The sequence below is a fragment of the Amia ocellicauda genome, chromosome 2 (genome assembly GCF_036373705.1).
Source record: "Amia ocellicauda isolate fAmiCal2 chromosome 2, fAmiCal2.hap1, whole genome shotgun sequence".
NCBI classification, from domain to species: Eukaryota; Metazoa; Chordata; class Actinopteri; order Amiiformes; family Amiidae; genus Amia; species Amia ocellicauda.
The window spans coordinates 17106510-17127374 of record NC_089851.1 but is presented as its reverse complement, the minus strand read 5'-3'; the positions used below and the strand labels follow the sequence as shown (position 1 = coordinate 17127374).

The window sequence follows — 20865 nt, the reverse complement described above, 5'->3', positions numbered from 1 at the left end:
ATCACATAAAAAACATCTTCAATTACTGGATATTTTATAAAATATTTTATTTAATTAGGCTATCTCATAGGTAATCCAACATTTTTTTATCATTTGGAAAAAAATAAAAACATACTTTTTCAATTTAGATTTTCATTTTAGAGAGATGGATGAAATGTTAGAAAATATACTTACAAGTTTAAAGATCCCCATATTTAGCAAAATGCAGCCTAACTGTCTCATGAAGTTTTCTCCTCTTGCATAGTGTTTGCTGTGCTGTTTGGATATTGAAATAAATAAAAAAGCTGCTGCTGTAAAGCAAAGTCAGCATGACTAAGTTTTCAAGTTTGTGTGTGTGTGTATATATATATATATATATATATATATGCATTTCATCATGTTTCTTTTTTATGAACACTATACTGAACACTAAGCTGGTATAAATATTGTCTTAGATGCCATGGATTGTATATGCTGTGTATTGGTGAATAATAACTTTAGATTCCACCATTCAAGTGACAGTTGTCAGTTATGACAGATCAGATATTTTAAACAGCAAGAAAGACCCTAAACATAAATATGTAAACTGGTGACAGGGAAACATCCATACAAAAGAAAATAGGCAGCATAACGCTAAAATGGAGAAGTTAAAACCTTCAATTTCAGAACCAATCATGGCTATAGTGCTACATAAAGTTTTCTTTTTAACTTTGCTTTACATAATTTAGTTATTGTATGTTTTATACATGAACATGATTTTGTTCCACACGGCAGTAGCATATATTTTAATTTAAACACTTTCTGGCCTCTGTACAAAGCAATTATGTAAAAAAAAGTTATACTTTGTTATAATTAGTTCTGTACATAATTGAAAGAAAACAATAGTAAAAATGTAATGTGGTAAATGGACATTAAAAATGAAATGTATAAATTATGTAATATTAACAATGAAATACACAATTGTAAATGTTATTAATGATACACATGAATATAATAAAGCATGGAAATTAACACATAACTTTTTTTTGGATACTGAAGTTGAATGGAACAATATGATCACATGACATGAATTAAGTGCACCCTTATATGTTGACATGCGTGAAGATGCAGTATTCACAGTAGATTAAAATAATTTGATTGAGGAAGGCCTGAGATATGTGCGTGTATGTACATACAACATAAATATGTATGTATTGTTTGGAAACTAATATTGATGAATACCAGAAGGATAAACTAAATAACATGTAAATAAACATAGTTAGTGATGGAAATGATTAATTATGTTGTCTTGTCAATCACTGAGATTGCATTGGGACTCAACATAAATTAGATAGTGACTTAAAAATATGACACTTTGCAGTGAACATTAGTGGATAAAAACAATCTTTAATCCCACAATATTGCTCTAATTACCGTTACTTATGATTATCTTTAAAACTGGCTCAAGATTTGTCAGGTTGCATCATTTTTTTAAAATAAATCATGTAAAAACAAGCAAGAAGCATAAATAAGTTATATTTAGTCATCTAGTCATTGGCAAAATAGACCCTATTGCACATTTCCATGCCTCTGGGATATTTACAAAAGTGAATTCCAAACCACTCTAGCCTGTACAAATGTCAAAACATTTATATTTAAATTTACATTAACTTTTGATTCTTGGTGCTGTACAAAGAGAATATAAAGTACACCAGGAAGTGTATTGTTCCTGCTTTTCTAACCCAAGCATCTGCATGTCATGTTACATGTGTCTAAATCCCAAGAGGTTTTAGGTTGTGATGAAACATTCTCGAGAACCAATTCGCCACCAGCTGACACTCACTGAACGGTGTTGGTGTAAGTCCCTAAATGTGTTGTACTATGTTGTAGGTCACAGAATGCTAAGTGCAGCAGAACTGTTATTTTTATTCTTGAATTGCTTCTTGTCGCTTACAAGTGGTTAAAAAAAAGCATAGTAATAAAAAAATCATAGTACGGGTAAATACAGATCAATCCAAGAAATCTCAATTTTCCAGTTCAGATTACTGTCTGATCTTCTTGCAGAAACCCCAAAAAACAAAATAAATGATGATCCCTCTGTCATTATTGGTGAGATGTTGCTGATTTGGCCACGATGATCTTACTTCCCTCAAGGCTATGATATGATGAATATTTATGGACTGTGTAACAGCAAACAACTGCTAGAAAGAGACGGGAGAGTACAGAGCCTGTCAGGTGGAGTATTTTATCTTTCCTGTAGCAGCAGCACAAGTGGCGGTGGCAGCTGCTGAAGCCATCGCCGCAGCAGCACCCTGACTTCCCACATAGAGAGGGTCCAGGCAAGCAACTTTGGCAGCAAAGAAAGAATGTATACAGTGGAGCACAGCAAAGAGATTTGAGAATTCCAGCTCCTGGAAAGGGAAAGAGAAACAATGAGATAGCAGGCCGTAATTTACATTCAGCAAGACATAAATACAACTCTAATCTTGCTATAGACACCTTAATGCTAGCAGCTGATTTTTTTATACAAAAATATAGATGAAAGCTACATACTGTGTCAGCCATATTTAATTTGTCCTTGCATATACCTACTAGGTTATACAACAGAGATAGTTCTGTGTCCATGCCTCTTTTATGCAATGGGTGGCATTTAACAATCCCTACTTCTTGTTATAAAAACATCAACAGCAACTTGACTATCCAAAAATATGTTGCCTGGTGTAGCATGCCGAGAGGAAATTGCCACGCAAAACAATCCTGTAGCATGTCTGTGCATTCCTGAAAATGGCATTATTCCCAAAGGAAATATCCTGCAGGACACCCTTCACAAGGGAAATACATTATTCCTACAGGACACATGCAGAAATCTGTATGGATTGTGGGGCCAGAATTATTTTTGGTTTTGATGAAGCGCACACACAGTGTGGAAGAAAATATTAAAATATAATTTCAGTTTCCTTGGGATCACCACGGATATAGACGGCCCTGTTTTTTAAAGTACTATACATAGGCACATGCAATTGTTTACAGTTGAAAAAAAATGTCTAGCTTAGTTGCCTATGTGAATAAATTATATATCTCCAAATACAATTAAATTCCTTAAACTATTTTCTACTTTTTTGTGAAGCTACTTCACTAATGGCAATGGAAGCAAAGTGTAAATGTTCCTTTCATATCCATGATATAAACTAACACATATTCTATATCAAGAATAATCCAGAAAATATGCATTTAGTTAAGCAGCTAGTGAACCAAAATAAATGTTGATGTTAATTAATGTTACTGTTTAGAAAGGCTGAGTAATTACTAATATAGCACCAAAATGCAATATTTCATTTCAGTTTGGATTATATTTATATTACTAAAGAAGACATGTCGTGGATTTATAATCAGACATTCATAATTTGTAGCTGGAGACAATTATGCTTCTGAAAGTATTTAAATTGAGTTTGTATTTTTATGAAGTCAAAAAATATTTTGAATTTACAAAAATATAATTTACCTTTAACTCAAGAAAATTAAGTAATTTAAGAAGATAACATCGCTTCAAGCATTTTGTGCAATTCAATTATATATTTTAATCTGAAATGTGTTGACTTTGCCACTTCATAAGTTTAGTCAAACAAAAGAAAAAAAGCTTACAGGAAAATAAAATAAACACAAGGCAATTACGCATACTGTTGGAACATTATTTGTGATTGAGGACTGAAATTAAAATTTAAATGTCGGCATATTTGTCCGTATTATTTGTCAATTTTTTTCCTAACAAATGGCAAGGCAAGACAAATCTTATTCTTTCATTCACTGTAGATACACTAATGTCATAATGAATTGTGTGCAGGCACATACATAATGACTGATTATGACTGAAAGCCAAACTAATAAATGTACTGGGTAAATAAATGGAACTGAATCAAACTCAAACAATCTAGCTTCTGAGAACAAAGACCTTGTTACCTTTGCTTCAATATGTTTAGTGTCCTGATTTTGGAACAGAAACTTTATCTTGCTCTTTCCATCATCAGATGACCCCTTCAGTTGGGAAAACTTGTATCGCCAAAGCACAGCCTGAATGACAAAAAGTTATAAAAAATACATTGAAAACTGTAAACTTGGGGTTTTATTATTATCTTAGATATGTATAGGTGTATGCTTTCAAGATACATGTTACATTCCTAAACACATACACACACATTGACAACAACTGCATCCCCAAATTAGCTAATCAAGTGTGGAGATAAAGGTGTCTCTTAGTTTGTGCTGGGTGTGTGTAAGTGGGGAGAGTTTAGGAAAGAGGTTATGCGTCTGCACCGACGAAAAAGCTTATCTGGGCTGTGGAAGAGGGAGAAAGCTGCTGTTGGAGGAAAAACAACTGCCTTTTTTTTATTCACCTAATTACTGGTTTTGGTTTGTTGAGCAAGCGGGTTAGCCATCCCACCTGTAGTTAGGGGAACCTGGGTGAAGGTAGTGCTCGTTACAGAGCTAGGCTTTTATTTTTTGTTTCACTATTTTGTTTGTTCTGGATGGCGAGAAGACCCTGTGCTTTGTTTACTTTCAAACCCTAAAAGTAATAAATTGAGTCTTTTGTTTTGAAGAACAATCTCTGTCTCCAAATCTTGCTCCATTTTGCATGCAGCCACATCACTGGGTCACTATATATATATATATATATATATATAGGCTATGTAGTCATTTAAATGGTAGCCCATATTTCGCACTGTTTCATAAAAATAGAACACCTCAGAAAGATATTTTTAAAATACCAATAATTACACGAATGCATAATTAAAACATTAAAATCAGCCAGTAATTACATTCGTCAATAACTTTAACAAAGTAGTGCTGCCCCCCGGTTAGATTAACCCTTTACACCATAGTAGAGGTTCTCTCTCTCTCTCAATGTCTCGATGTAATGATACGTCTATATATCTATATAAGCTTAGAGAAATAAGGCTGAAGCAGGTGTATTGCAGCTTCTGGAGGCGACACCTAGTTTCCATACAGAGCGCATGAACCTGTCCTCATTCTATTACGTTGTCTTAAATACACTACATATACATACATACATAAATACACACATGTATAAATAAAGGCTCCTTCAAGACATCACGTGTTTAAAATGTAGCCTATCCATTTGTCTCTCTGTGAAATCATATGAAGGCGATAAATGGAGAGCTGTTACACACTGAACCGAGAGAATACGGCTAAAGCAAGTGAATAGCGGCTTCTGGAAGTGCGGAGGCCTTGGGCTAAAGCGCGGCTTGTGCGGCACCTGGGAGCTGAGAGAAGTCAGGTTGAAGCAGGTGTATTGCGGCTTATGGAAGTGGCGCCTAGTTTCCACAGAGATCGCAATACAGGCTACATGAACCTGTCCTCATTCTATTATGTTGTCTTAAATACAATACATATCATAGATACATAAATGCATAAATATATAAATAAATGCATCACATGTTCAAACTGTAGCCTATTCATTTGCCCCTCGATGGGATCAAATGAAAGGTGATAAATGGAGAGCTGTAACACACAGAGCTGAGAGAATAAGGATAAAGAAAGGGAATAACGGCTTCTGTGTGTGCAGAGCCCGTGGGCTAAAGCATGCTGTGTGCAGCACCTGGAAGCTGTGAGATGTAAAGCTGAAGCAAGTGAATGCCAGCTTCTCAGGGGCTGGGAAAGTATAGGATAAAGCAGCGTTTTTATGCCTCTAGCGGGGATTTGCAGTAGTTGTTCCATAGACTACAATGGGGGGCTAAATCGTGAATGCTCAATGCATGCTCTATTTTTGTACTTTGTTTTGCACTTATGTTGTAAGTTGCCCTGGATAAGGGCATCTGCCCAGAAATAATAATAATAATAATAATAATAATAATAATAATAATAATAATAATAATAATAATGTGCCTTTGTTTCCGGGAGTTTCCTTGCCTCTATTGGATAAAAATGTATTCTACTAGGTGCTTCAATGTATGTAGAATCTCAAGATAGTGTTTTGTCCATGGTGCTACCGGGGAGGTGGGGGGGTTCCTGACTGTGTTTTGCCAAGCTGGTTTAGGATGAGAGCATATAGCCAGCAATGTGTGAATTAAGTTTCACTAATATAAACCCCTTAAACTTTAGTTCACAAACATTTTAATTCTATATTAATTTTACACAATAAGACTGATTATCTTCATTTGGATTTCATACAATAACAATTAACTTAATTCAGATTACGGAAGGATTTGCTCAAAAGGTCACTAGGCTGAAAATATGGAGGACAAAAACTGAATTAATTTGGAGATTTTGTCTGAGAAATCAAGAACACTTATCAATGCAGTCATTTGTATTCTTGGCAAAGACTTCTGAAAGGCTTGTTAATAGTCTGTTTTTTTCAGAATTTACTTTAAACTTGATTGCTCCCTACATTTATTTAAAAAATGTACTTGACATGAATATTCATAGAGGCAGAAAGATGTGCTTTTCTTCATTAACTTACCTTTGATGCTGCATCAAAGCAAACAAACCCCATGCTGAAATCTATTGTGAGTCCCATAAGGTGACTTTCCATTATACATGCATATGTTTTGCACTATAGAAAAAGAGAGAAAGAAGATGTTTCCTTTTTGTTTTCTTTTTCTTTTTTTTAAAGTTACACCTTGTACATGGTTATAAAGAATATTTGTAAAGGATGACAAGATTACTTTTAAGCATGTTTTACTTCATTGGAAAAGTTGCTCCCATTGCTTTTTCAAACATCATATAATGTTCGCCCGAAGTTGCAAAACTGTTAATATAAATACATAAATAATCCCAAGGGGCTCACAACACTGATTAATGCCACACTTTATTCACAGTTCACACTATATTGTTCTGACTGTAGTATGACAGTGTAGCAGAGAACACACGAGTTCCTGAAAACCTCATCTATCACATGTAATGTTCATTGTACCAAAGAATGTTTCCAATGCATCCCAAAGGTGATGTCTGCTTTGAGGATGACAGCATTCTATTATATTCTGTGTACACATTGAGAGTAATTTTCCCCTTGGGTTGTACAGTGAAAAATGTATTGATACTTTATATTTGTAATTTTACATTTTTTCTTCTGTTGGGCAGAGATGTGGCATTATATTAGTGAACAGAGTTTGAAATAAAGTTAAACATCTCAAGTAAAAGTATCCTAATTTAACTGTCTAAAACTTGGACACTAATTCACCCTGTTGATCAGCTAAGACTCTATGTGCTTCTCTTCACACAGATCCACAAGTTGCTTTTACAGACAGTGAAATGGACCTCTTTTGTTAACAAGTCTATCCTTTCATGTAAACTTAATGATGCTCATTTTCAAGATTTCTTAGTTTTGCTAAAATTGTCATTGTGTTTTCTGGATTAGTGTGTTTTCCAAAATTGTACTTGCATTTTCCACTTTGTTATTGCGTTTTGGAATTTGATATGTTTGTGTTCGTGGCCAGCATAACAACTGACAGGTACTGCATATCTTTCTAAATAATAGACTTGTAATCTGAAAGTTGAAGGCTAGCAGGAACAAAACTCTACACTATGTCATTTTCATCATCATGCACAACATGGATTTTTTATTTTTTTTGCAATACTAACATACTAGTCACAAAGATCAAGTTTTCACATAGTTTGTAAATGGTTAAAGATACTCTTTCAACTGTTGTTTGAACATTTTTGAACCATGTTATGTACCTGTATTCTTTCAACCTCTAGAAAGGTTGCTGTCTGGAAAGCTTTCTCCCAAATTGTCAGTTCACATTCCAGCTCCACACTGAAGAACATGTCCTCCCCACTTTCTGTCTGAAGACTGAAGCAATGTTTCCGCTGGTCCAGAAGGTCACTGTCCTGAGAAAATGGACAGTTATACAATCTGACATATTTGATCAAAATTTTGGTTTGAAGAAAATAATACCTGCTGACCAATTACATATGTTGCCCTTTAACATCTTTCCTTTATTTTGAAAATATGTTATAAACTCTAGAGAAATGGTGCTCTCTGATTCCCCCAAGACCTTAGAACATCTAATTTTTTGATATTGTTACTTTTTTCTTTGTTCAGATAGTCCAGTAATATTGAGATTTGGGCTTTGATGGGGCAATTCCATGCATTGGAGGAATCAACTTTCCTCTTTTGCAAATATATTGAATTATTGCAGCTGAGAGTTTTGGATCATTATTTTGCTATTCAATTAAGTTTGGACCAATAAGTATTTTCCAACACAACTTGAAAACACAACCCAAACATGAATTTAACCTTCATGATTCTGTATAAGCTGTAGATGTTTGTCATCTCACATCCTATCTTTCATTAGATCAAAATAACTGAATATTTTACTGATCTGTCAAAAAAAAACTTTGACCACTGTTCATAGTCAAATTTCTGTATTCTTGTTCTTATTTAACTCCTGTAATAATACAGTCAAAGTTATAATATTAGATGTAATTACATTATGATCCTAACATCAATTGTAGACCCAAGCAACTAAAATAGCAAGAAAAAAAGTCCATACCTTCAATATTTTGCACATAATTTCATACACAGTGAAGCTCTTTTCAGCCCTTGTCCAGTCCCATGTTGTGACCTGGTATCATATAATGAAAGAACATAAAAAATGTTATAATAATTAAGCATCTTAGAACAGATATTAGACTATGTGCAAACTCAAATATTGCATTTCTTTTAGATCTATATTTACTGTTTTCACTAACAGTTGCACAGATATAACTTGATGTTAATGTATTAAAATGTGTTTAAGGACCTCTAAACATTGCCATTGCTCATAAGACATGGTTGTGCAGCAGACATTACAGGGACTTTGTGGCAGTACACTGAACTCATCTGAACTGCTGCATTCTCTCAGGTGAAATGCCTTAGAAAATACCTGAATGATTGGAGGAATAACGTTTCTCTGTGACATTCCTCAGTGCTGCACATAGTCCAATATATTTAATCATTCTGCAGGCTGAGAGTAACCAACTGCTTTTAATCATTTTAGAAAATGTGTTTAAGGGTTTCATTTCTCAAAATGTGTGAATGGTGTACCAATTACATCTCACAAAACTGCATGGTGATGCATAAACTGGTCCATATGATTTCTGTGTGTTTTCAGTCCTTTTTCAGGTTTTCTCTGAGCAACATGCTGGTTATGGTTTTATCATTTCGGAAATTCAAGGAGCTACGTTAGCAATCTTAATTGTTATTTTCACAACTAATTAATTGCAATTTATTGCTGCACAGTGTTCTAAATTGTACTCTATACAAGCTAGTAAATGACAGTGCCTCTAGGCTATGAGATAATTTCAAAAATTTTAGAACATATCTGGCAGGGCATAGCAAAACAATTACCTTTTATTGAAGGTTTTAAATATTTAAATGTGTATTTATCTATAGGGAAAAATATAATTACATTTTTTGCACCTATCCTAACTAAATACAAGGGTGCCCTATTTTGCACATTTGGTCAGGTGACTGCTATTTTATGCTTAATGTGTTTTAACTACTCACCGTTGCCTTCAAACACATATTTCACATTGATGTGCATTCAGGCAATAAACTGGTTCATGGATTTTAGTTCATTCTACTTAATTTTCCCAAATGTTGGAAGGTAAAATGGACTATTAAACGTGGCCCTCTGATAGATTTAAGACAGTGCACTCAGTGGAATTAAAATAAATAACTAAAAGGTAATAAATGCAAGAATGCCATAAAATACAAATCTTGATGACTAGCTCAGCCCTCAGCATTTTGCCTGGGGTTCTGTATTAACTATTTGAAGAATACATTAATAATAACATCATGGAAAACTAAGACTGGCATCAAAGGTAGTTATTATTATTATAAATTATTTATCATGATCAAAAAATAGCAAAAATTTGGAAGACTTGCTTTTAGTTATTAAAATATACTGCCCAAATATTTGGAAATAATATTCATATCCAGACAGTTATATTTTCTTCTGTTCCCAGTTGCTTTGCAAACCTCATTGAATGGGTAGAAATATTAAAATGGCAATGGACACATTGCAAGTAGAACAGATCAAAGAAGAACAGATCAAAGATGGACAAAGGAAGCCATTGAATATATACCAAGAGATTAAAAAAGAAGACTGACACATAAAACATTGAAAGATGAAATCATACACTTTGCAGGCGTGCCGTGGAAAAGAGAAACTGTAGATCAAAGCAATTGGAAACATTTTGGGGATGCCTTCATCCAGCAGTAGATTGATAAAGCTGATGGTGCTGATGCTGATGATATATATATATATATATATATATATATATATATATATATATAAACTATCAATATTGTATGTATCGATAGAATAGTTAAAATACTGCATCTATATATATATACATACACATATATTACATGTATGTCTAAATATATAATGATCAGTTATCTACAGGCCCTCCATATTAACGTCCTGCAGTTACAAGCAGTACTCCTTGGACTGTCTCATTTCCTGCCAGTCCTGCGGGACAGGCATTTGCTGGATCGGACGGACAACACAGTAGTGGTCGTCACAACAGGCAAGGAGGTCTCCAGTCACGCAGACTATACTGTCTAGCACGCCGTCTGCTTCTATGGGCACAGCCACGGTTCCGCTCCTTCAGAGCAGTTCACCACCCAGGCCTGGCCAACACGGTGGCGGACCTCCTCTCTTGGAGAGGCCCCCTGGTCTCGGAATGGCGCCTCCTATTGAGTTGATGGCTTTTCATCCTCCTCCCTTCGCTTCAGAGCAAGAGAGTTGGCTTCACCTGCTCTGCCCTGTGCGGGCCCTCAGGTGTTATTTGGAACGCACTAAGGACTTTTGGCACTCAGACCAACTGTTTGTGTCTGATGGAGCGCGGACACAGGGCCAGGTGCTATCAAAGCAGCGCCTCTTACATTGGAATGTGGACACCATTACCATAGCCTACAAGTCCACCGGGACCCCGATGCCTGAACTCACTCGACTCAAGGCGTTGCCACATCTTGGGCCCTTTTTCAAGGTGCCCCCTTGGCAGACATTTGTGTGGCTGCAGCTTGGGCCTCACTGCTTACATTTGCCCGGTTCTACAGGTTGGATGTGACGGGACAGGTCCCTTCCATTGGGAAACCGGTGTTGGCTGCAGTCGAGCCCCAGTAGCCTACGGGCTCTGGCTCCTGCCTTTTCCTCTCCCAGTCTGCCCCTGTTAAGTGCATCCTGAGGGAGCTAGTGAAACGTGTCTTCCCTTCCATCGGACTATGCCTTCCAGTCAAGAACCCACACGAGCTGCTCCTGGATTTACTGACAGCCTGTTGATGTGTTCCCAGGGTCTGTCATGCGGCTTACAGGCACATTGCCTTACGAGACCACCCTGTATATAGTTTGATCATTATGCATTGTGTTGTGGTGGTGCATGTGTCTGGCCTCTACCCCGTTCTGTATACATGTATATAATATGTGTTAAACAGCAGGACTGTGGCTCTGTCTGACCTGTGCAGCACAGAGCTCACTGCCACTGTTCCCAGCTGATGGCGCTTGAATTTCGCTGCCTCACTGTGTATATAGTTCCTTGGTCAGCAGGTCTGTGGCCCGCTCTGGCTATGTATGACGTGGAGCAAGGGGACCGCTGCTGTTGTCCTCCAGCGGAGGGCGCTTGAGTTTCTCCAGTGCCCTGCTGTGTACATAGTTAATTTATTAACATGGTAAGAGCTGTAGTTGCCCTGTGCTAGCTGCACTATTTGGCAGGTGTCAACTGCTCCTGTGTTCCACGTGTGGCGCATGAGCCGGCTCCTGCGCCCCATGATGTATATAGTTTGTTTGTCACGACATGGTCAAACTGGTGTGGCCTTGCTTCTAGCTGTGCTAGTGGAGCAAGCGGCCACTGCTCTGATGTCCCCGTGGTGTATATAGTTTGTTGTACCAAATCTAATTGTCAGCACAATAGAGCTCTTCCACTCTGTACTATTCAGCTGAGTTGGATGCTCCTATGCTGCGTGCTGATGAGCATGAAGGTCTTGCTGTCACATGGTATGTACATATTGTATATTGTTGTTCAGCTCTGCTACTCTGTTGACTAGCCAGCTATATATTCTGTTGTTTTTTCATTGGGTCTGTGGCCCCGCTCCTATTGGTAATGTGCAGAGACCACAAAAAGTTCTTGATTGCCTGCAAGATTTCTGGCTCCCAGGTGTCTTTTATACAGGTAACGAGCTGAGATTAGGAGCACTCTCTTAAAGGGAGTGCTCCTAATCTCAGCTTGTTACCTGTATAAAAGACACCTGTCATAGAACCAATCAATCAATCAGATTCCAACCTCTCCACCATGGCCAAGACCAAAGAGCTGTCAGGGACAAGATTTAGACCTACACAAGGCTGGAATGAGCTACAAGACCATCACCAAGCAGCTTGGTGAGAAGGTGACAACAGTTGGTGCGATTATTTGCAAATGGAAGAAACACAAAATAACTGTCAGTCTCCCTCGGTCTGGGGCTCCATGCAAGATCTCACCTCGTGGAGATTCAATGATCATGAGAACGGTGAGGAATCAGCCCAGAACTACATGGGAGGATCTTGTTAATGATCTCAAGGCAGCTGGGACCATAGTCATCAAGAAAACAATTGGTAACACACTACGCCGTGAAGGACTGAAATCCTGCAGCGCCCGCAAGGTCCCCCTGCTCAAGAAAGCACATGTACAGCCCTGTCTGAAGTTTGCCAATGAACATCTGAATGATTCAGAGGAGAACTGGGTGAAAGTGTTGTGGTCAGATGAGACCAAAATCGAGCTCTTAGGCATCATCTCAACTTGCCGTGTTTGGAGGAGGAGGAATGACCCCAAGAACACCATCCCCACCGTCAAACATGGAGGTGGAAATATTATGCTTTGGGGGTGTTTTTCTGCTAAGGGGACAGGACAACTTCACCGCATCAAAGGGAAGATGGACGGGGCCATGTACCGTCAAATCTTGGGTGAGAACCTCCATCCCTCAGCCAGGGCATTGAAAATGGGTCGTGGATGGGTATTCCAGCATGACAATGACCCAGAACACACAGCCAAGGCAACAAAGGAGTGGCTCAAGAAGAAGCACATTAAGGTCCTGGAGTGGCCTAGCCAGTCTCCAGACCTTAATCCCATAGAAAATCTGTGCAGGGAGCTGAAGGTTCGAGTTGCCAAACATCAGCCTCGAAACCTTAATGACTTGGAGAGGATCTGCAAAGAGGAGTGGGACAAAATCCCTCCCGAGATGTGTGCAAACCTGGTGTCCAACTACAAGAAACGTCTGACCTCTGTGATTGCCAATGGGGGTTTTGCCACCAAGTACTAAGTCGAAGGGGTCAAATACTTATTTCCCTCAATAACATGCAAATCAATTTATAACTTTTTTGAAATGCGTTTTTCTGGATTTTTTTGTTGTTACTCTGTCTCTCACTGTTAAAATACACCTACCATTAAAATTACAGACTGATCATTTCTTTGTCAGTGGGCAAACGTACAAAATCAGCAGGGGATCAAATACTTTTTTCCCTCACTGTAGCTGCACTAGTAGAGCAGCCGGTCTTGCTATTATGAGCGGAGGACGTAAGAGTTGACCTCTGTAGCTCCGCCTTGTATATGCTGATTCTAGACAGTTCCCGGTAAGAGCGTGACTACGGTCCTCACTCCTGGGCAGCTCAGGTGCGGCCCTTACAGGGCCCCTGAGGTTACTGTCTGGAGTTGTGTTGCCGAGGGCCCTAGCGGTGCACCTCAGGGCAGGCTCCCGTATCAGCTCGCTGCCTCCTCCCTTATGACGGCTTGGTTATACAGTAACCCCTCCCCCTTGGGCAGTGCTTCTGACTTGAAAGATAATGATAGGTTTGCGAATGCAACCCCGTTTATCTGAAAAAGGAAGCACTGCCCAAGGGTTGCAAGGTCGCGTGGGAGTCCTGACTCCCGGCAAAAGAGGATGAACCTGCGATTACGTCATGTTTTATGGAACAGGATGTGGGAAGGGACCTGTTCTGAGTGACAAGCACAGGGGCCAATGGCAGCTTTGATAGAGTGACGTTTCAATCAGGTTCCTTTGGCAGTGCACAGAAACCCCTCCCCCTTGGGCAGTGCTTCCCTTTTCGGATAACCGGGGTTGCATACGCAATCTATCGATTTATTTGAATCAACAATTTGTGACACTACATTTAGGTGCAACCTATACCATTATAGTTGGAAAAATATTTGACCACTTCTTCATGCAGAACCCCTGCATGGAGTGTGACTGGTTTAGCTTTGGGGCTGTTTTGCATCCTGGTCCTGGTGTCCTTCTTAAAAATGAAGGATTGTAATAAACTTCTGTCAAGAAGCTTACACTTTGTCACAGATTAACTTTCCAGCAGGATAATAATTGAAAGGACACATTCAAGTCAGTGTCCAAGGGGTCAAGGGAGCACAAAATCAATGTTCTTGATTGGCCATCACAATCTCCACACCTGAAGTCAAATAAATATAATTTTGGTATGAATTGAAGAAACAGTCTACAAACAAAAGCCAATCAACCTTGGGAACTTGAGAGGTTCTGCATGTTGGAGTGGTTGAACATCTGTCCTTAGAAGTGGCTCAACCTATTAGACAGCTACAGGAAGTGATGTTATCTAAGCCAAAGGGAGATTCTCAAAATACTGATAGATCTGAATAATTTTGAATCATTATATACATATATTAAATACATATAGTTCTAAAAAATGTGTTTAATTATAAATATATGTCACTGTTTTTGACATCTGTGTAATTCATGTGCAACACTCATAGCTGAACAATTCTTTAAACTTTCTATAATTCTCTTTCTCTCTCTCTCTCTCTCTCTCTCTCTAGCTTACATTGAAACCAGAATTTAATTACATTGTTCACAATCTGTTGATATAAAAGGCCTCTGCCTAAGAGAAGATGAGAAAATAACCTAGCGATCTTTATGAGGAATGCTTCATATTATCAGGACTCCCCAATGGATAACATGGAGTGCAGATAGTTTACAATGAACATGTCAAAAACGCTTGATGTTTTTAAGTTGGACTATGCCCTACACACGTTTTACACATTTTGAATTAAAACCCCATAGTTATAGTATATCACAAAACTTAATAAACTATTTGAAAAATGTGACATGAAAAACTAGATACACATCTTGGTTGATAAAACTTGAGGGATATCAGCAATAGTTCTGTTCTAGGTAACAATGTTTGACACCATAGGCCTGATTTCCAATCCTGGTAAATTATTTACTCATGTGTAAGACCAACAGTTTCAATTTGATTTGTTATATTATGTAGATTTTCAAATTAAGATAATTTATGGGGACCTTAGAGTGTGAAGATAGAACTCTAATAAACACACATATTGCATTTGTCATTAATAAATACTCGACCAACTTTGGAAATTCAGGTCCTATGTCAGTAATGAGGAATTTGAAAAAACCTTTTTTAGATACTTGCTGGATAAATAAATCAGAACAATACAACATGCAGAACAATTAAACATGCATCATTGTGAATTGCCATTTCGTATTGTTCATAAATTCTGAAAACAAAATAACGGTGCATTTACCAAGGAGTGTTGTTGTAGAGTTAAAATATTGCCAAGACAATAATCTATGCTTTGTATGGTTCAATCTGATGTGCTATGGAGATCTAGGGCAACAAGTATAAACAGTCCTCATCAAATCACAATTATTCAAAGGTTACCCATGCTCACTTTTATCAATTAATTGAATTAGAAGTTATTAAGGAAAATCACTCAATTGAATTAGGCTAAAATTGGCTCAGCAGGTCATTATAAAGCAATTTCAGTGAATGATCAGCATTGTTAAGAATAACAATTGTTAACTAATACATGCTTCATAAGTCTGTGCATTCTTAAATGAGTCTGTTATACATACCATTTAAATACAGTTTGACTGTTTTCACAAAAATGTATACAGTGTGTGGGGGATTGGTTATACGTCTAGTGGGGGATTTATTGCTATGAAAGTCAATGTAAAAGATCAAAAACAGTGGGTTGTGAATATTAATATTAAGTATAATGTAGCAGATGTGAAGATAAATATTAAAGATCATTTTCAGTTGCATTCAGTTGGTCATTAACTGCTATATTTTATCAGTCAAATTCCAGATGACTTGAAGCTTGGTACTGATTCAGGAAATTATAGAGCAATTAGCTCAACAAGTATAATGTAAAATCAATAATTAGGGCCAATAATTATACAGTAGGTGAATAAAAGAGGAGATCTTCCTTGCTGAAATTGTAAAATTCTGTAGTTAAGCTCCATATAGAAATCTTCAAAAACAATATCTTAAGAGAGACATGATGATGAATGTATGGAATGATGATGAATGTTTGTTTTGTTATCTGAATATGAAACGGGAAACTGGGGGTCTGAGTGGCTTATAGTCATCATAAATGGTCTTATGATTTAATTTCCATTCACTTTACCAAGAAAGATTAACTATTATTTATTTGTTTTTATTGCAAAACATCATGTTATTCTATGTGATTTAGTTTATTTATTTGATTGCCGAACCTATCTTTCATGGTCTGTTATGAGGACCTTAATGAAATTCTGCACTGTTTGCCTGTTGGAAATCCATTGCAGGAATTCAAAATTAATGACCTTGGCTTCCATATTTACATATCTTACTTATCTTGGCTTCTGGCTGGCCTCAAATTGAGATTTAGGCTCTCTCTGAAATCATGTTTCCAAGCCACTGATCTTTGAGAATGCCTCCATCATAAACAACACTGTGCCACAGAAATGGGCATTACAGTTCCATTAAAAAATCCTAAATTGTTCTAGTTATTCTACCTAGTTATTGCACCCTATATCCTACACCCTTATAGTTGTTATGAGGATCTTAAGTATATTATCACTATGTATGCTTTTACATGTTTTTCTTGCTCATCAAATAAAAACATTTATTCCACTGTGTCTAATGTTTCCATGTAATAAGAAGGAAATTCAGTTTGGAATATACAATAATGTACAGTAGGTAAACCAATAACTTACTGGAGGTGCTGTAAATTTGAAGAGTGAAGAACCCCTCAGGGCAAGGAACTTTGGTGTGTACATTCGGTCTTGGACAGAGTCCTGTTCCTTTTCATCTACCCAGCCCATGTAGATGATCTGTTAAATACAGCAAGAACATTTATACAGAACTTACTCAACATAACACCATAACACATATAATATATATACACATAATTTTAAATAAAAGTCCAAAGCTTGATTGAAATCTTTAAATTAATCAAGCAGTCAGTTTGATTGCACAGGCTTAATATTTGAATTACATTTCTTCTAAAGATATTTTGACAAATGCCAAAGCCATTAAATGTAATGCTCTTGAAAAGTGGTCCTTTCTTATGATGGTGAATTGTTATGATGTTCCCATCAAGATAAGACTTGCATACATAATTCTGCCTTGCCAGTGCTTAAGTACTTAAGTTTGTAATGTTCACGGCTGGTTAGACTACCTACTCTCTCTCTAGCAAGTTTTACAAAGTGTGTCACTTAAAATGTAAACCATGGTTGAGGGATCAGAATCCATTGAAATAATTGAATTATTATTTGTATTATTACTATTATTAATAATCATCCTCATCATCATCATACAGTACACTTCTGTGGAGTATTGAAATTGTAATACTTTAATTCCTTAAAAAAATTAAACTTTGCAGCTGGAAAATATAGTTATAGAGTTATGGTACCATTCCGCAGTATTCTTTAAGGCCAATCTAGTGTAAATAACCACAGACCATGACCCTAGTGAGCTGCGAGTCAAATTGAGAGGTCCTAGTCCATAAATGTCAATATGTCAAGCTGAAATGCTTTCATAGAGGATCCATAATGAAATCACGTGAGTTGACATAGCTTGTTGTACAAACAAACAAACCAAAAAATGTTCCTCCTTATAGATATGAAAGGGTTATTGATTTATTGATTTATTTTTAGCTGGCTTTGAGTAAGCTTTTTTCCTATGTTCATATAATATATACACATGGTAAAGGGATCCTTCGATACCTATGGCTTTGAAAAGGGTACTTTGATTTAAAGCTGCAATAGATTTTTCTCTGTGAGTACAGATAAACCCCAGTCATATATAATTCAGAGAGAGCACTCAAGTGCCGATTTAAAAGTATAGACCTCAACGAACACAAACAGTTTTTCAATATTCTAATATGATGAAGAGTTGTGATATCTAATCGATATTATCTGTTTACTAATTAACTTCCTTGACTATCATAATAAAAAAGCTGTTCTGGTAAAGGCGAGTACAATTAGAACCTTGAAAGCAATACATAAAAGCTTAAGCCAGTGTGTGTCACAGCTTCACCATTTCACTTGTCAAAAGCTGTACATCAGAGTTACTACCAGGTGGAACAATGCACAACAGTCCATTAACAAAACATGGTCCACTTGGAGCCTTTCTGATTAATTGATGCTATTCAATGTTGATGTATACCTTAATTTTAAAGAACATCGATTAAAGGAGACAGTGTGACATTTACCATTTAGATGCTTAGGTCAAAAGTGAGATAGCCAGCAGAATTGGATTAGCTGAAGTGTTGGCTTTAAATTAAAATGCAAAAAAGGTAAAATCAATACTACTACAGAGGAAGTAAATTTTATTTTGTGTTCTGTTTTATTTAGATAAATATGTATTAACTTTTCTAAGAACAGTGTGAGGAGAATATTAAAGAGAGGGTAACACTATGTGACAGATTGTATGTGTTGCTTTCAACTGTGGTAATCATATTCATGATTCATGACCATGACAATACATGATTAGTAAGAATACATTTTTTCCCTTGTTTTGTGACCAGTTATATATCACTGCTTTTTTACATTGTCTGATTCTTATGCCCATAATTTAATTGTAAAACATGTTTAGATCTCATCTATAAAGTTACCTGTTGGTTCACTGGAAAGTTTCTGTTAATCTTCTTAACCTGCAATGAATAATAAGAATTTTATTTAATTATCCCATAGATATAAATGATCATGAACATGTTTCTTTTAACTTTAAGAACTCATTATAATGTGAAAGCTTATAATTTATATTTGTAAGGCTTATTCCAGATTCCTTATTCTTATTACAGAACCACTTTAAATATAAAGTCAATCTTAATAACGTGTGTAGCCCAGGATGTTGTTGTTGTTGTTCTTTGTTAACAGTTAGGTTTAATAGCATACAAGTGATGTTGCTTATTTGGGTACATCAAAGTGTAATACAGCGCCATGGTACACATGCTACAAATACACCTAAAGGAGTTAATGTATCACATGATTGAAGTGTTTGTGTTTATTTGAGAGAAATAACACTTTAAAAGTGCCCTTTCTCCTTTATGTTAAATAAATAAGCAACAAAGTAGAATAAACCCACAGGAGATTTACCTAGACATGTCATATCACTATATGAAAAAGAGAATACAACAATTTAGATATCGGTATTTAAAAAATAAAGTATGTTTCATGCATACACAAAACCAAAAATACAATTAAATATAGAAAGGTAATGCACAGTGTGTGATACTTACATTGTGCTTTGTGAGATTGGAAATATTAGCTGCTATTGCTTGAAGCCAGTCTAAGCAATCTTCAGCAGTCGGACACTGAATTATCCCACTGCATACCCCATCCACAGCAATTACTTGAAATGCATTTTGCCTAAAGACATGTCACAATGTATCAGGCCAGGACCCAAGATAATTAAAGACCTAACTTTTATAATACCCCTAAATGAGGACACTTAATTCTTTATATATTGAATGTACTCTGTTTATATGCTATTAATATAAACTACATGCTAAAAACTCAATTTGCATCAGTAAACCCACAATACAATACCATTATACCATAATACACCTGTGGTAGAAGTTCCAAGATTCCATCATTTAGCAACATACCATGACAATTATGGGATTGGCAAGGTTGTCAACACAAGGTGTAACTGCATTTCTGCCTTGCACGGTCCATATTGTGTTATAATATTATATAATAACTCCCATTTCCTTTTTTTTCAACAATCAGAAAATGACTCATTTGTGCAGAATAAAATTTGAGATTGGATTGCATGTTTCACATAACGTGCTACAACATGCTACAACAAAAAGGGCCACAGTGCCGAAACAAAATGACCATGTAGTCCATCACAAAACTTACTCTGCACGAAAACATGCATATGGACAACAAAGATGAGTCACAATCAAAGTGCAGCCTTGCTTACCTGCAGATGTCTGTGCCGGGAACATACTGAGAAAGACGAGAATGGAGCAGCGGAATGAGACGCAGGTCAACCCATCGCTTCTCCCACCTCAGTCCTGGGGATGTAGGCCATGATGAACAAGACAGTGTGTCCTGAATAAGTTCAGACACCGGTATAAAACATCAGAAGAAGTGAGAACATATGAAACTGACTGTCAGAAGAAAAACATCTGCTACTTGGAGATCATTCAGTCAATTCCTTCACAGGCCAAGCCACAGGCATTTCCTTTAATTTATGTCAATCAAGTTCTTATCCTTTGCACAGGCATACAAAAGACAAGCAGTTTCAAATACAAATGGTATCTTATTCTCATATTTAACTCACAACTGTATACATGTATATAACTAACAAATACATAAAATTCATGTTAGTAATACACAAGCTAAGAAACAAACAAATAAATGAATACACTTCTCTATTTTTATTAGATTTTCTTTTGGTCTGTTATAGTCACAATTTGAATATCCAAACAGATATATTTATGTATATTTTGCAGATTATAAAAAAGTATAGATACAAAATATTTGGCCTGAAACAAAGTGACCTACAGAGATTCCCATGAGAATACAATTTATTTTGAGCACTCTGGCACCTAATGTTGAGTATAATAACTGGATAATAACATTGTTATTTGAATGCCAGGCAGAGAAAC

General features: G+C 36.5%; 1 protein-coding gene across 1 annotated transcript in view; it reads right to left on the bottom strand.

Annotated features, from left to right (window-relative positions):
* Positions 1-331: 331 nt before the first annotated feature.
* The window catches only part of sntg1 (syntrophin, gamma 1), a 164727-nt gene continuing 144193 nt past the window's right edge, over positions 332-20865 (bottom strand). Inside the window, exons 12-20 of the mRNA XM_066719652.1 lie at positions 20175-20305; positions 19486-19615; positions 18859-18897; positions 16958-17074; positions 8469-8540; positions 7651-7803; positions 6434-6526; positions 3916-4026; positions 332-2369 (exon numbers count right to left, since the gene is read on the bottom strand). Of these exons, the coding sequence (XP_066575749.1) occupies positions 2190-2369; positions 3916-4026; positions 6434-6526; positions 7651-7803; positions 8469-8540; positions 16958-17074; positions 18859-18897; positions 19486-19615; positions 20175-20305 (1026 nt within the window). The 3' untranslated portion in view covers positions 332-2189. The remainder of the gene's footprint in view (positions 2370-3915; positions 4027-6433; positions 6527-7650; positions 7804-8468; positions 8541-16957; positions 17075-18858; positions 18898-19485; positions 19616-20174; positions 20306-20865) is intronic.